Source organism: Carassius gibelio, chromosome A4 (genome assembly GCF_023724105.1).
Source record: "Carassius gibelio isolate Cgi1373 ecotype wild population from Czech Republic chromosome A4, carGib1.2-hapl.c, whole genome shotgun sequence".
NCBI classification, from domain to species: domain Eukaryota; kingdom Metazoa; phylum Chordata; class Actinopteri; order Cypriniformes; family Cyprinidae; genus Carassius; species Carassius gibelio.
In genome coordinates this window covers 10,105,308-10,122,242 of record NC_068374.1, presented here as the reverse complement: position 1 = coordinate 10,122,242, position 16,935 = coordinate 10,105,308, and the positions used below count along the sequence as shown (strand labels likewise).

The following is a 16,935-nucleotide window of genomic DNA, read 5'->3' as shown; positions in this document are numbered from 1 at the left end:
AGTTGACCCCTTACTAAATATGCTCAATGACTCGTTTGTGAAAGGCCATTTGCCACGATCCATGAGAGAAGCGAATATATCCTTAATTTTGAAAAAAGGTAAACAAGCGGAGGATTGTTCGTCATACCGACCTATTTCACTACTTAATGTAGATCTGAAGATTCTTTCTAAAATATTAGCAACAAGGTTAGAATGCCTTCTCCCCACTCTAATAAAGGATGACCAAACAGGCTTTATTGTAGGACGCAACTCTGTCAATAACATGCGTCGCCTGTTGAATGTGATACAGTTTGCTAAGCAGCAGTCAGTAGATGGTCTTGTGATCTCGCTAGATGCGGAGAAGGCATTCGATCGCATCGAATGGCCTTACTTATTTCATAAGTTACATAAATTTGGTCTTGGTGAACACTTTATTAAGTGGGTCAAGTTATTGTATAGTGAACCTCTTAGTGCCGTGCTGACAAACGGATGCCGCTCCTCTACATTCAAGGTTGGGAGGGGGACGAGGCAAGGCTGCCCTCTATCTCCTCTTTTATTTGCTTTGATAATTGAACCGTTGGCAGAAGCAGTAAGAACAAATAGTGAAATTTGTGGGTTAACAATAGCAAATAATCAACATAAGATTGCCCTATATGCCGACGATATTTTGATATTCATGGTGAATCCTGATACCTCTACTCCAGCTCTTCTAGACACAATTGACAAATTCGGTACTTTTTCAGGATATAAAATTAATTATGATAAGTCAATGGCAATGCCTATAGGCAGCTTAAAACAAGTACCCCAAACATTACCATCCTTCCCATTTAGATGGGCCCCCGAGGGTTTAATATATTTGGGCATTAATGTTACCCCCTCCTTTGAACAGATGTATAAAGTAAACTTTCCTCCACTTTTTGATCGCATTCGGTTAGACTTAGAAAGGTGGAATGTTCTTCCTGTTTCTTGGTTGGGACGGATCTTCCTCCTGAAGATGAATATTCTTCCAAGATTACTTTACCCCATTCAAATGATTCCACTAAATTTTACACACAAAAATATTAAGAAATTAAATGGTTGGTTTAGTTCCTTTATATGGGCTAAAAAAAGAGCATGTATAAAACTTTCAACTTTAATGCTTCCATCTTCAGTGGGAGGTCTTGACCTTCCGAATATACGGAGATATCAGTTAAGTGTTCACTTGCGTTATATTTCTGACTGGGTACATAGAGGGTCCAGAACAGTGTGGTTTGATATTGAAAGTTCACTCAGTAAACTTCCTTTAATAAATCTGCTTTTTCTTAAAAAGTTTAAGTCCTTGAAAGTCGCTTGTAGTAATCCCATCACAATTAATGCTGTCAGGGCATGGAAAGTTATCAGGCGTTTGGAGGGTCGACCCCAACTTACCTCAACTTTTACTCCTATTTGTGATAACTATGACTTCCTGCCGGGGACTGTAGACCAAAATTTTAAAGTTTGGGCACATAAAGGTCTCAATACTTTACACGATCTATTCGAAGGGGACACTTTAATGTCATTTGACCAATTAACCACCAAGTACAGCATTCCACGACAGGACTTTTTTCGTTATTTACAGTTGAGAGACTTTGTAAAGAAGGACACTACTCTGCTTACAAATCGGGACATTTCGGCTGTGGAGAGACAGCTTTTTTCACAAATGAACAGTTCTACAAGTTCTTTTAATAAGGTTCTCAAGGATTGTGGATCTTCAAATACGGACTTATTGAAGAGGACATGGGAAAGGACACTTGATATACAAATCACAGATGATCAATGGGAGGAAGCATGGAAGAATGCAGGGACCCTAAGCATATGTAACAGAGTAAAAGCAATGCAGTTGAAAATTTTGCACAGAGCTCACATTTCTCCTTCGCGGAGGCACAAGTTTAAAAAAGACTGCCCACCAATGTGCCCGAAATGTAAAACAGAGGAAGGAGATCTTATTCACTGTTTCTGGTCTTGTAAGGAGATTCAGAAGTTCTGGGTTATGGTTGAACAAGAACTTAATGCTATCTTATCCATTAATATTGGCTACTGTCCAAAACACATGTTGCTTGGAATATATGATGACATGGTTATAGATAAACATAAAAAGACACTTTGCAAGTTCCTTACATTTTGTGCAAGAAAATGTATTCTCTTGAACTGGTTAGTTGATAAAGCCCCTTCTAGGTCACTATGGCACAGGGTTATATTGGAAAACGTTTCATTAGATTATCTAACCTGTGCATCTTATAATAAAGATGTCCTATTTTATAGAAGGTGGGATCCATTTCTGACATATATGGGCTTAGATATATCCTCTGTTCTTATTAGAGGGTTTGTTTGATGAGGTTTAAATGTGTGGCACATTGGTGCAAAAAAAAAAAAAAAAATAGATATATTGTTTGTATGATTATACCATTCTCTATTTCATTTATTTCTTAAACTGATTTATTGTGGTAAGCCATATTATTATTATTTTATTTAATTTTTATTTTTCCTTTATTATCATTTTGTTCAATTGATGTAATTTTTTTTTCTCTCTCTTTTTTTTTTGGTTGATTCAAATCTCGTTTTGTAATGTTTAAAAATTAATAAATATATTTCACAAAAAAAAAAAAAACATGCAAAGGCAGATCATTCCACAGTTTAGGGGCAGACACAGCAAAGGCACGGTCCCCTCTGAGCTTACGCTTAGTTTTAGGTACAGTCAGGAGCAGCTGATCATCTGATCTGAGAGAGCGGACGGGTTTATAAGAGTGTAGAAGCTCAGAGAGGTATGGCGGAGCAAGACCATTTAGTGATTTAAAAGCAAATAACAGAATTTTAAAATGGATCCTAAATTGAATAGGCAGCCAGTGTAATGAAGCTAAAATAGGGGAAATGTGCTCATGTTTACGTGTGCCCGCTAAAAGACGTGCTGCTGCATTTTGTATCATCTGGAGACGGGTGATGGAGGACCCACTAACCCCCACATATAGTGAATTACAGTAGTCCAGCCGTGTAGTTACAAAGGCGTGGATTACGGTTTCAAAATGTTGTCTTGACAGAATTGGCTTTATTTTGGCCAGCTGCCTTAAATGAAAGAAGCTTGATTTGACAACAGCTTTGATCTGACTGTCAAATTTAAGCTCAGGGTCCACTTTAACTCCTAGGTTTGTGATAATAGGTTTAATATAGGGTGCTAAGGAGCCCAGATCTACAGGCGGGGTCCCAGTGGTGCCTCCGAAAACCATCACTTCTGTTTTTTTATCATTAAAATTTAAAAAGTTCAGAGCCATCCAGGCCTTTATGTCGTCGAGACAATTGAGTAGTTGTCCAACAGAGTTATAATTTTTCTTTTTAAGAGGTACATAAATCTGACTGTCATCTGCATAACAGTGGAATGAAATGCCATACTTTCTAAGTATGGAACCAAGTGGAAGCAAATACAGAGAGAAAAGTAGAGGGCCGAGGACTGAGCCCTGTGGGACCCCACACAAGAGAGGACTAGAGGAGGATACAGAGTCACCTAAGCTAACACAAAAAGTTTGATCCGCTAAGTATGACCTAAACCACTCCAGTGCTATGCCACTGATGCCCACCCACTGCCTTAAACGTGAAATCAATATTTCATGATCCACTGTGTCAAATGCAGCAGTTAGATCTAAAAGCACAAGGATAACACAGTCACCAGAGTCAGTAGCTAAAAAGATATCATTAAAAACTCTTAAAAGAGCAGTTTCGGTGCTGTGCAAGGTCTTAAAACCGGACTGGAAAACCTCTAGAATATTATGTTCTTCCAAAAAGGCCAATAGTTGACTGTACACAATCTTCTCCAAGATTTTTGAAAGGAAAGGCAATTTGGAAATAGGCCTGAAATTAGCTTGAACTGACGGATCTAAAGCAGGTTTTTTAATCAGAGGTTGAACTACTGCATGTTTTAAAATTTCAGGGACCACACCCGAGGTCAGACTACTATTTATAACTGCTACAACAGATGGTCCTACAGTGGGGAAAACCTCCTTAAATAGTCGAGGGGGGACAGCATCATTTGGAGAACCCGAGGGCTTCAAATGACCAACAACTTCCTCTAAAGAGGAAAAAGTCACCGGCTCAAAATGATCAAAGACAGCCGAGCAGGGGACAGAGATTGAAGGGTCTGAAGCTGAAGGTACAATTTGAGACCTAATAGAAGTGACCTTATCAATAAAAAAGCAAAGGAACTTTTCACACATAACAGGGGATGCTTCCATACAAGCATTCTGCGGGGCATTTAAAAGTTAGTCAATGGTGTTAAACAAAACACGAGGCTTGTGACAATTTGCCAGAATAATATCTGAGAAATGTTTTCTTTTGGCATCTTTCACAATTTCCTGGTAATGACACCAGCAATCCCTTAACATTTGAATTGACACCTGCAGTTTGTCCTTCTTCCACTTGCGCTCAGCTCTACGGCACTCACGTCTGGCAGCATGAGTCATGTCATTTAACCAGGGCTCAGATTTAGTTTTAGGCTGCCTGGATTTAAATGGAGCCATAGTGTCTAAAACAGTTTGGCAGGTGGAGTGAAACCAAGAGCAAAGCTCATCTGTATGCAGTACAGACTCTGGAGTGATGGAGTTCTGACTGAACGCAACCGAGAACTGAACAGCAGTGGAAGGGTTAATCATGCGACAGCGCCATGCAGCAGCGCGAGGTTTAACTGTATGACAGGCAAGAGCAGTCTCAAATAATACAGGCATATGGTCAGAAAACACTGCATCACATATGTCTAGATTAAGAACAGGCAAACCATACGATAAAACAAGATCAAGTGTGTGTCCATGTTCTTGTGTGGGTCCAGACACAGATTGGACAAGATTAAAAGAATCAATGAGGTTTAAAAACCCCTTTGCCATTGGCTTATCAGGACAACACACATGAACATTAAAATCCCCAACAATAAGAACACGATCATATTTAGGCATGATTTCAGCCAGAAAATCGGAAAAATAATTTAAAAAGTCCTTATTGTACTTGGGGGGCCAATAGACCACAGCACACAGCACTGTGTGGGGGCGACCCATCTCAAATAAACTCAGTTCAAAGCTGCTGAAAGCGGATGACAGCAAAATCTGTTTACATTTATAATGACTCTTATATACAGTCGCTATTCCTCCTCCTCGGCCAGATGTTCGCGGGGAGTTAAAGTAGCGGCAATCTTGGTGTACACCATCGCTCAGCCATGTCTCAGTTACACAGAGGAAATCCAATCCTTGGGATGTGAAAAAATCCTTTAATACAAAAGTCTTATTTGCTAGAGATCTAGCATTTACCAGTCCATACCTGGCAGGAACCGGCGGGTCCGCGGCAAGCGCCATCTTGTTTCTCAAACACTGTTTGGCTTTCTCGCCCTTCTTGGTTTTGATTCCATGTTTGATACATTAAAACCAACATTCAAACTGCCACTTGACAGCAATCACTGTAATTGGAAAGAGTGGAACAATTTTTATCATTCTAAGCCAATCAAATACCTTAAAGGAAATTAAAAGCATGGTAAATAAAAAAAAGGATTTATATACACACATATAATGTGTGTGTGTGTGTGTGTGTGTGTGTGAGAGAGAGAATGGTCAAATAGGATAAATTACGCATGTAAATTCAAAGTGAGAATTAGAATAGAGCCTATACTCAAAATCAATCTTTTTTTTCTTTCTTGTACTACCAACCAATCACAGTCTTCAAAAGATTGTATCATACATAGCAACGGGGTCAACCCCGCCTCCTCACTAAGATGAAAGTTTTTGTCTTTTCCTTACTCAGAGTTGCTCTCAGATCGGTCACGAATCATTTTTAAGCTAAGACTCCTACGTAAAAGTTTTTAAGATAAATGAAGAGTTTCTGAGAGGATTCTTAGAATCTTTATGAATTCAGGCCCTGGTTTTCAGTTTGTGAATTGTTCGTTTTTTGTCTTTTGCTCAGTTTTTGCTCAGCGCTCAAACAGCTTTGACTTCCTGCAAGTTGGCACAGTTTCTTGCCTCCTACAAAATCCCAAAACTGCCAGTCTGTCTCCATATGAAGGAAAATAGCTTCTCATCTGGTCATCAGTCATTAGCAGTAGGAAACTGACGTCAATCTGCAAATAAACACATTTTTGAGTATTATGCAATACATAAACAAAAAAAGTTGATAAAATTTATACAAGCATCTAGGTCTGGGATAATCCTACTTATCATATACCTGCCTTCAAGAAATTGTTTGCACAAAGGGAACATTTTATCATTTACTCAAAAAAAAAAAAAAAAAAAAAAAGATTTCAGTCTGAGTTGCTGTTTCCAAAAAAAAAAAAAAACTGTTATAAAAGGCAGGGGTTATCGTCATATTTTTTGTCAGTCATTATGCCTCACACACAATTGAGCATTCAAGCCTTTCTGAGCAGAACATGCTATAGGGCTTGTTAGTATCAATAGAAAAAACCCATAGCTTTGTTTTATCATTTTTAAAATCAATTTCAGTGCTTTTACATAGATTAACTTCCCCACAGTAGTATCCACATTATTTTTAATGTAAGAACTGCTCTGCCTTTAGTAATCTTTAATGTGTTGAGTTGTCAACTTCCAGTTATATTAGATGTGAAAAACAGTAAATTATGCTGCTTGATAGCAAACTGGTATTTACAATCATATTATTTTAATTAATTATCATAATGATGATTATGAACCTAAAGGCACTGAGCTGTTACACAATGTGAACTCACTCAGAGGCCAACACAGAAGAAAATGAATAGTTGAATAAAGTCATTATTTTTGTTTGTTTTTGCACACAAAATGTATTATCATCGCTTGATAAACTGAAGGTTGAGCCACTGTAGACACTTAGACTATTTTGGGATGTCAGATATCGATCCCATAGAAACCTTATGGAAGAGTGAGACAGATCAAAAATATCTTAATTTGTCCACGAAGTCTTACAGGGTTAGAACAACATGAGGGTGAGTAAAACTTGCAGAATGTTTTTATTGAATAGTAATAACTTAGGTGTAATTAACATTTAGATTTTCCATTTCATAACCATTTTAATATTAAATATCTCTATTTTGAAACATTTATGTTTTGTTATTGACAAAATAAATAGCTTTTTTACATTCCATATTAGGTTTATTTAAGGGAGATATATATATATACATAATTTGACCCCACATATGTTCTAGATAAGCCTACATTTGTTTTAATGTAATATTCTACACATTGTAGGGCTCAGCAAATATGGGCAGAACTCTTTACTGTCCTAGTACTTAAAAATGTGAATTAAATGTGGCACAATGGCCTCTATCACCACAGTATGCTATTGCCTATCTAGTGCAAGGGATTTCATCAATATGCTGATTCAGGACTGTTGGGACACTCCAGGCACAGGATGGTTCTGTCGGGAGAGACAGAGTCATTTGCAACTCAATGACACGTCTTTACCATTTGCTTTCAACTATATACTGTTTACGGTGTTCTAATATGTAACTATGCCATGTTTGGTCTCATCTGACAGCCTATAAACTGAAATGTATGGTGGTGAACTTAATAGAGATAAAAGTATCCTAATGTACAATCTAGGTACTATTGGTTAAACATGCATTGAGGAGAATGTTCATGTTCTTCTCCCACTCTTGATCTCCACCTATTTGCTTCATCTTTTGGTTTCCTGTAGGTTGGGTTTGGTGTAATCCTCTTTTGTTTAACTTTAATGGAGTCAGATAAATATTTGAATTATACACATCAACTGCCTTTTGTTCCAATTATTGGTTCAAAAATAGCATCATGAAAGTTTCCAGCCTTACACATTTTATAAAATAAACATTAAATAATCTCAGTAAGAAATACATTTGTAAGTAGGTCTAAATGGTAAGTGGTCACTTCCTCCAAATTTTCATTTTTGGGTCAACTATTCCTTAAATTTTTCAGTAGGTTAATTAATTTGTTAAATATTACCTTGTCCTCCTCCAGCCTTTTTATGGTGGTTTCTGGAATGTTCCTCTCTCTCAGAAAAAAGATAAACTCGTCCATTCTGTAATAATAGTTAAATGGAAATTAATAACGAGATCAAACTGAGGCTGGTTGGCCAATATTAAGTCTATAGTATGTAAGCCATAAAACCAAATATCTGTATCTTTATGGTCAATATGCTGTGCATAACAAAGCAAGCTCCTGTCCTGATGCAAAACAGTTTTGGTTCAGTGACAGTAAACTATTGGACTGGATATTATATAAAATCATTCTTTGTAAACATAAAATCAACACTTAACATGCAAGAAGATTAGGCTACGTAATAGACAAACTTAGCATGCGCACGATACCAAAAGTAACATTTAATACTTGCCCAACGTATTTTATTAACACATGCTGATCGTTTGGTAAATGATTAGCATGTCAAAGAATAAGTATGATCAAACCTTGTCGCCGGAAAATGTCCCGCAAAGCTCTGTTGTTGATGTTGAAAAGGAAGAGACTCTTGTGTGGTATCTCGTGGCCTCTATGCTCGTGGCTTCCTAGGATTCGAGAAGGTCAAAGTTAACATCAGTTGCACCAAAAAGAAATATATCTCGCAATTCTGACTTTATATCTCGCAATTCTGACTTTATATCTCGTAATTCTGACTTTATATCTCACAATTCTGACTTTATATCTCGCAATTCTGACTTTATATCTCGTAATTGCGACTTTATATCTCACAATTCTGACTTTATATCTCGTAATTCTGACTTTATATCTCGCAATTCTGACTTTATATCTCGCAATTCTGACTTTATATCTCACAATTCTGCCTTTTTATATCTCGTAATTCTGACTTTATATCTTGCAATTGCTAGAATTGTGAGATAAAAAGCCACAATTATTATTATTTTATTTTTTTTCTGTGGCGGAAACAAGCTTCCATACTAAACCATCTGCAAACCAGAGAAATTGTCAAATAGGCAGAGTCATCCATTGACAAAATAACTTCACTAAAGATTTCGGAAAGGATTTCTAGGGGAAGCTGTTCCCCCTATATATTTATACTTGAATATAAAAGTTATGAAACATTATATAAACACTGACTACTGACAACCTTGGTTTAGACAAACCAGATAGATTGTTGTCACAACTGAATACTCTGAATAAGAAAAAAAGAGATGAATATTCTTTTATAATAAAATATTAATATATACAGTACTGTGTATAAGTCTTAGGCATGTTAAGCAAGTCACTGTCTGAATGAGTGACTCATTGAAATGATTCATTCAAAAACAAAGCACTGTCTGGCTTTAAGAATGAGTCATTAAATCATTAATTTGTTTAATACAATACATTTTCCCATAGTGAATCTAAAAAAATCAGAGTCTGCATCCATCATACGCTACATGATTTTCTATGAATTCTGTCAACTCAGATCTGCAGACTGACTTTCAGCAACTAGCGTCAACTTCTTCAGACTATAACTCAGAAGTTGTGTAGTGTGTTCCAGGCTTAAGTTGAAACAACTAATACTATACAGTCATGTCAACTGACAGAGATAAAAAAAAAAATAAAAAAAAATTTGACTAGATTTAAACCTATGAGTTAAACAAATAAATGTGTGGAGACTTTAATTTAAAATTTAATGCAACCTTTGAGCTTCATTATTTGAAGCTTAAATTTGTTGAAATTTTCAAGAGTGTATGCAACGAGCAATCCTCTTAAAAATGTCCTGTAATGTCTTTCATAATCACGCACATCATCTAGTCGTGATGAAAGAGTGCAGTCTTGAAGAACATTTTCCGGGGACCTGGCAGGCGCTCATAAATGAAAGTGAAAGTAAGGGAGCGGAGTTGATGTGGCCATTTTAAACAGACAGGATCGATTATTTAGAATAGAAAATATATTTAAATCTTTAATAGAATCGACCTATAAATGCTAAAGCAGGAGTTGGTGTGTAGTGACCAGATGGGAATGTGAAGCGGTATGTATGATATTTTACACCCGAGAGCAAATTAACAAGTTTCTTGTGTGTTTCCAACATTTGTGTTAAAAATATATGTCTGAACTTATGTATTTGAGTGAAAGAGGTTTACAGTCTATTCCTCTAACTATCATTCATCACATGTGCGCATTAATTTAAGAACGCGCGAGGCATTTGTTTCCGTTATTTAACGGTACAAAAACACTGTCATGCTGCTCGATGTCGCACACTGGTATTTATCTAATTATTTTAACTATAAGCATATAATATTATAAGCATAGAACTGGTTTGTAGCGCACAGTTTTATTCTGTGTCCTACCCTGTAACTGTAGCAGCTGATGCATCAAAAGCCTCTCTCATTCACAGAAAACAGCTTACTTCCCAAATAAGGCGGATGAAGGCTGTTTGATTAGCTTTGATTAGTTTGTGTGATTGTATGTCTCTCCATTTAGAGTCCGTGCAGATCAAACTGTTGAGATCCATCATGGAGGAGAAACAAACATCTGGAGATGAAGATCTGTTTCCAGCACACAGGTACTTTGAGAAACACATTAAATAATCTATTATGAAAAGAGATGGCTGTCTACATGAAACATAAATGAATGAAGTTTAATATTTATCCAAAACAATAACACCATAAAGCCCCCAAGCCTGCTAGGCTGATACTTTATGAAGATTTTATATTAAGATTATTCGGTAACACTTTATAATAGTTTCATTAATAAATCATTAACAAACATTTATATAATGCTTAATGGCTCATTAGTTAATATACATTCACATAGCTAGAAACATAAAATAATGTGCTTGTTAGTGTTTACTACACTTATTAAACAATACCTAATGACGATAATTCATGTAAATTACAATGCTTACAAATGTCATTAAACTTTTAATTCATAAGGTTTGATACGGGTAAAGGTTAGGTACAGTTTTTGGTAGTTTAGGTAGATTTAAGGGGTGGTTAAGAGGTCAAAAGTGTACGGTTATATTACATTGTTTTGATAAATAAATGTACTAAACATATTTTCTTGAAAAAAATTTGTTTTCTCTTGCTGATGTATGATTCAGTGAAATTCAGTTCACATATTAATGCTAATTTTTACAAAAGAAAAAAGAGCTTAATCAGTAAATTTAAGCAAATTCTTTTTTCACAAAATGTGTAATTTGCATATTTGTTAGCATTGAGTTAATTAACAAATAAGCATGTCATCACTGTATAATTTATGTCAAAATTATTTTAAGATTTTGAAAAGTGCATTATAGTATAAATTAAAAGATTAACAAAACTTGTAAGCATGAATTCAAGATCAGTTAAGCATTGTATAATGTTTGTTAATGATTTATTAATGAAGCTTTAAAGCATTGTAAACCATCTGTCAAAATCAAAGTTCAAACCATTTGATCAATTGAAAGTTTAATGATATTTGTAAACATTTAATTTACATTAAATTATGATCTGTTAATCATTAGGTATTTTTTTAATTTGCAAACCCTAACAAGGACATTATCTCATGTTTCTCGCAATATGAAAATATACACTAACGATCTTTTAGGCATTATATGTTGTTTGTTAATGATTTATTAACAAAAGTTATTATAAAGTGTTACCGACGATTCTCATAATAAATGGTTAAATCTGTTCTGTTTTAGATCAGTTCATCAGAAGAGATCAGAAGCAGACTCCAGCTGTGTGTCTGTTAAGAGTGACTGGTCTATGGATCAGCCAATGCAGTTTAACAGTGGAGATACACAGACTGATCTCAGGTATAACATTTCTGTAAGAGACATGATACACTCTCAGAAAGAAAGGTACAAAACTGTACCTTTTAAGGTACAAGTGGCCGTCGCTTGGGGTGGTACCCTGAAGGGTACAATTTTGTACCTCTAGTCAGAGGTACAAAATTGTACCTTCTATCTTTGTACCATTTAAGGGACAATTTTGTACCCCAAGGAACAATTTTGCAAAGGCGGCAAAAAAAGTATACCTTATTAAAAGCATCCTCAGGATACTGTCTAACCATTTTGATTATTTTGGTGTCTGTGTGCATGCATAAATAAATAAATACCTTGGCTAACAAATAGACAATTTTATTTAGAAATGTTCTTTTAAAAAGATTTCATTACATCTCACAACAGCAAGCATGTCAAGAAAAAACTAGCTATTCAATGAAAAACTCAGAAAAACTCAAACAAGTAAAACAGCCTTACTACACAGGCTACATCAAGTACTGCACATTTTGACGTTTGCAGCAGTTTGTCTTCAGCAAGTGTATCTAGTGCTAATAAATAACTTGTCATCAACGTGGTACGTGTCTAATGCCTGGTAATCAACCTCTCCACCTGGCAAGAGGACAGTCCATTCATTCTCACATTTCACACAGTATGAATAAAAATGACGACAAAAAGAAACCGGAATTAAAAGCTTGCCACACGATAACCAGTCTGTGTCTATGTTAAGAATGTACTTAATCTGAAAAAACAATGGAACAGCTTCTGCATGCAGATGACCCACAGTAAACACATCTTTAACACAGTATGACATCATTAAGCACTACTTCTGTTACTCGTTGAAGTTGTTTGCCTTCAAAATTGACATGGCTGTACTTCTTATTTGCTTTCACTGAATGCTGTAGAGCCACAGGCAAAGATCGAAATGGTGTGCTCACACAACATCCAGCAACTCTCTCATATTCCCCCAACATATGAACAGAAGACAATTCCCAACATTGTCTGTGTTGATGTCGATTACTTAAAGTGGATGAAATGTTAACAATATTTCTACACGTGCTGGCAACCTGTTTAAAATATTGATGTTTTCCTTCAAATCTTAAACACCATAAAGAACGCAAAGGTTTGCCTGGCAGATTTCGATTTCATCAACTTTGATGACTGCAGTGACTCTTCTTGTAAACACAGTTTTCCAGTCAGTGGTCTCCTGTACTTGAACAGTAGGATATGGTGAGGATGGTTCACTCTAAATGACAAAGCACAAAACAGATTCTGTATCAGTAAAATTTTCTCAGCAGTTGACTTAACTGATGGAGAGAAAATTGACATGCATAAAGACTAAGATAATTAATATTCACTCATTTGCATTTTGCCAAAATACAGTTTAAGGATAGCACAGAAATTTAAAACTATATACGCACCTCTCCAAGCACAATGAAATGTTCAAGGTTCTCCCTGAACAAGGCTGGCAACATGAGAAGTGCTGCTTTAAAATCAATTCCTGGAACATAAAATGTGATACACAAACAAATATGTAAAAATCTATCAAAGGCAAGAATTTAATAGGCTTAATAAAGTGCTAAATAAAGTTTAGGAGTCAATTACCAAGATGGTCTTCACAGAGAGATTCTTCTCTAGCTTCTTTGTGCAGCTTTGCTAGAGGGGATTTCCCTTGAGCGAGCCGTAGCACGCTTGATGTAATGTGTCCAAAATGTTCTCGAAAATGGCGGCTCAGTTGAACACATTTATACAGGAAACCAATTTCTTGATAAAGCTGCAGTTAATTGAAAGACAAGCATAAGTAAATCAGAGAATTGTATACAGTTTTAGTGTGTTACATGTTAATGAGATTTTGTAATTTCATAATTATAATTTGCACACTAACCCCTGATGGACTCTTCAAGAATGGATATTTGTTGACGAAATCTTCAACAGTCATACCACTAGTAATCTCCTGCCGCCTCCAGGCAAAGGTCCTCCTCATTCGATCTTCAACAATGTGAGTCTCTGGCTGTGTCCTTCTATATTGGTCCTGCAGGACTTTCACATGTCCCTCTATTGATGTAGCATCCTCTCCAACAGCATTAATCTCCTTGTGCATAGACAAAAACAAAACAGATAGAATTTTATTTCTAGAGATGCACCGAAATTTCTGTGCTGAAAATTATTGGCCCAAAAAGCCATTTTCATTTTTTGGCCAAAAGAGAAAAATGGCCAAAAATATGAGCTGAGCATGTACACAGGTTTCACTCTCTGTCTAGCTGCTGTCACCGAACAGTGTGATGCTCCACTCAATATTTTGCTCCATAAAAATGTATTCCACTTGTGTATCGCTCCAACGAAATAACACGCCGACAGGAAATTTCTGTGCATTTAGAATTTTCTGTTTTGGCCGAGAACTTTTATTTTGGTGCATTCCTAGTTATTTCAGGAGAATAATGAAAATTTTTGCATCTTGTCACTTAAAGGGTTAGTTCTCCCAAAAATGAAAATTATGTCATTAATGACTCACCCTCATGTCGTTCCAAACCCGTGAGACCTCCGTTTATCTTTGGAACACAGTTTAAGATATTTTAGATTTAGTCCGAGAGCTCTCAGTCCCTCCATTGAAGCTGTGTGTACGGTCTACTGTCCATGTCCAGAAAGGTAAGAAAAACATCATCAAAGTAGTCCATGTGACATCAGAGGGACAGTTAGAATATTTTGAAGCATCGAAAATACATTTTGCTCCAAAAATAGCAAAAATTACGACTTTATTCAGCATTGTCTTCTCTTCCGGGTCCGTTGTGAGCACGTTCACGACGCTGTTGACGTGTTTTCTGGTGAACCCAGTAACAAAGAAAAAACATGTCAGCAGCGTCATACGTCAACTGTCACAGCAGTCAGTCGCACTCAACACGTACCCGAAAGAGAAGAGAATCCTGAATAAAGTCGTAGTTTTTACTATTTTTGGACCAAAATGTATTTTCGATGCTTCAGAATATTCTAACTGACCCTCTGATGTCACATGGACTACTTTGATGATGTTTTTCTTACCTTTCTGGACATGGACAGTATACCGTTCACACAGCTTCAATGGAGGGACTGAGAGCTCTCGGACTAAATCTAAAATATCTTAAACTGTGTTCTGAAGATGAACGGAGGTGTTACGGGTTTGGAACGACATGAGGGTGAGTCATTAATGACAATTTTCATTTTTCGTTGAACTAACCCTTTAATTTGAGAACAATACACTGGTAACAAGTGTAAAAATATTAATATTATAAAAATATGCTCTCACCAAAGGCCTTGTAATTTCTTTGCCACTGCTTTCTTCAGGTTGCAGAGACTTTTTTGAATGACCAAACTTCTGTTTAAGTCTTTTTACTTCTTCAACTTCAGCCAAAGGTGTCCGCTCAAATTTAAACTTGCGTTTCAGAGACATGTGCCAAGTGTGCTATAAAAAAAGAAAAAAAAAGAAAAGTAGTTTCACAAAATAAACTCCATTAACCAAGAACCAAAAGTAGAAAATTAAAGGTAAACCAGCTACTTACATATCCATTGCCCTCTTTGTCTTTTAAAAAGGGATACCTCAGAGTCAGGGCCTTAGCCACTTGAACATACTCTTCTGTAGTTGGATACCTACAAAAATATTTTAAACACATGAGTGTAGCATTAAATGTTGTATAAAATGGAATGTAAGCAATTAAAACAGGTATAGGTAATGAGAAATACATTTTGTACTGAGCCATGCTTTCATACAACGTTCTAATAATTTTGTTTCGGTCTGATGACGTTAGTCTGCATTCTTTTCGGTCCAACTTGGCCTGAACATCAAATGGAAACTTGGGAACTTCAAAAAATGCAGGTAAAGCTGTTGATGGGCTGATATTACTATTGGCAAAAGAGAAAGTTATATTTAGACATTGCAGAGTTGCAGGTATACATAAAATAGCACAAATACGGTAAAGTAACAACCGTACTGAAAAGACAAATAATTACATTAACAAACAAAAACACTAACTTCAGAATTTTACCAAGTTTTATTTAAAATATGTGCCATACCCATTACTTGATCATCTTAGTTGTCAATTCATACACTGTGGTAACCTAATAAATAATTCTATAGTAAACATAAATAGTGATGCACCAAAAATGCTGGGCACCCTGGGCTGAGACTGTACACTCTCCATGTCAAAGCTTCGGTTATCTTATCTGCTCAAGTTGTATTTTCTGTTGATATTTTTGACAAAGAAAATGGCACCTCTAATACATTGTTGCAGATCCAAGAAATTAATAAACTAAGCACTAGTAAAAGTACAGCAAAGCAAAATGTAGAGAAGCATGCATGGGAAATAACCTAGCTACTTTTAAGATTTGCTTTAAGAATAAATAGCTCTCTGAAACAAATGAAATATTATTAAACAGCAATTACCTTGCTCCAGCTCTTGACTGGCTTTCTACAGGCACAGGTTCAAGAGTTAATGTCACTGTCTCCTTCATCTGCTGAACAAATCGATGAAATTTTGCTTGTTTTTTTAAATGATCCCTCAAAGAGGAATGAAATCACTGACTCAGTCCGATGTCAACAGTCTCTCCATCCACATCATTGTCTATAACATAAAAAAGAAGAAAAGTATTATTTAATTACCCATCAAACTGAAGCATGTACTAAACCAGTGTTTTTGAAGCTTTTCCTATTAACGTTTATTGTTTAAGAAATCAAATACACTGCTGGATAAAAAATAAATAAATAAAATAATTGATATTCTATATATTAAGTATGAGTAAAAACACAATGCATTAGTCTCCAACCCTGCTCCTGGAGAGCTACTATCCTGCAGATTTCAGCTCCAACCCCAATCAAACACACCTGAAGCAGCTAATCAAGGTGTTCAGGGCTACTTGATAATTACAGACAGGTGTGTTGGAGCAGGGCTGGAACTGAAGTCTGCAGGACGGTAGCTCTCCAGGAGCAGGGTTGGAGATCCCTGCATTAGAGTGTTCAGCGCTTAATCCATGATGTTCACGTTCCCTCATTTGGGATATGAATAAAAAGACTGCAGAAAAATAAAATCTCTCCGTGAACACACGTTACCGAAAAAAAAAAACTACAGGAGACGAATTTACATTTTAAAAGTGAGAGCGACACCTCCCCCGCTTACAAACATCTTAAATTAACGTTACTGTCATGTTTGTAACGAATAAATATTCGCTCGGATGCTGTCCTTTTACTTAATTAATCACTTGCTTTGCTGAATCTAACGTTACACAAAATGTCTGTATGATAAGGAGTGCGTTGGGCAACTCTCC

The 16,935-nt window shown here is 36.1% G+C and overlaps 2 protein-coding genes and 1 long non-coding RNA gene across 3 annotated transcripts in view; 1 reads left to right on the top strand and 2 right to left on the bottom strand.

Moving 5' to 3' along the window:
- Positions 1–7,217: 7,217 nt before the first annotated feature.
- Positions 7,218–8,483, bottom strand: LOC127970207 (uncharacterized). Its single transcript, XR_008156553.1, has 3 exons — positions 8,387–8,483; positions 7,926–8,001; positions 7,218–7,365 (listed from the first exon to the last, which is right to left on the bottom strand). It is a non-coding gene; the product is annotated as an uncharacterized LOC127970207 (long non-coding RNA).
- A 1,293-nt stretch (positions 8,484–9,776) lies between these two features.
- LOC127969855 (NACHT, LRR and PYD domains-containing protein 3-like) overlaps positions 9,777–16,935 on the top strand; it is a 63,208-nt gene continuing 56,049 nt past the window's right edge. Inside the window, exons 1-3 of the mRNA XM_052571981.1 lie at positions 9,777–9,912; positions 10,365–10,446; positions 11,566–11,679. Of these exons, the coding sequence (XP_052427941.1) occupies positions 10,397–10,446; positions 11,566–11,679 (164 nt within the window). The 5' untranslated portion in view covers positions 9,777–9,912; positions 10,365–10,396. The remainder of the gene's footprint in view (positions 9,913–10,364; positions 10,447–11,565; positions 11,680–16,935) is intronic.
- On the bottom strand, positions 12,007–15,959 carry LOC127969531 (sterile alpha motif domain-containing protein 3-like). The gene is made up of 7 exons (XM_052571573.1): positions 15,358–15,959; positions 15,177–15,264; positions 14,924–15,079; positions 13,529–13,735; positions 13,249–13,417; positions 13,065–13,144; positions 12,007–12,889 (listed from the first exon to the last, which is right to left on the bottom strand). The coding sequence occupies exons 1-7, from the start codon at positions 15,372–15,374 to the stop codon at positions 12,743–12,745; spliced, it is 864 nt and encodes a 287-aa protein (XP_052427533.1). The 5' UTR covers positions 15,375–15,959; the 3' UTR covers positions 12,007–12,742.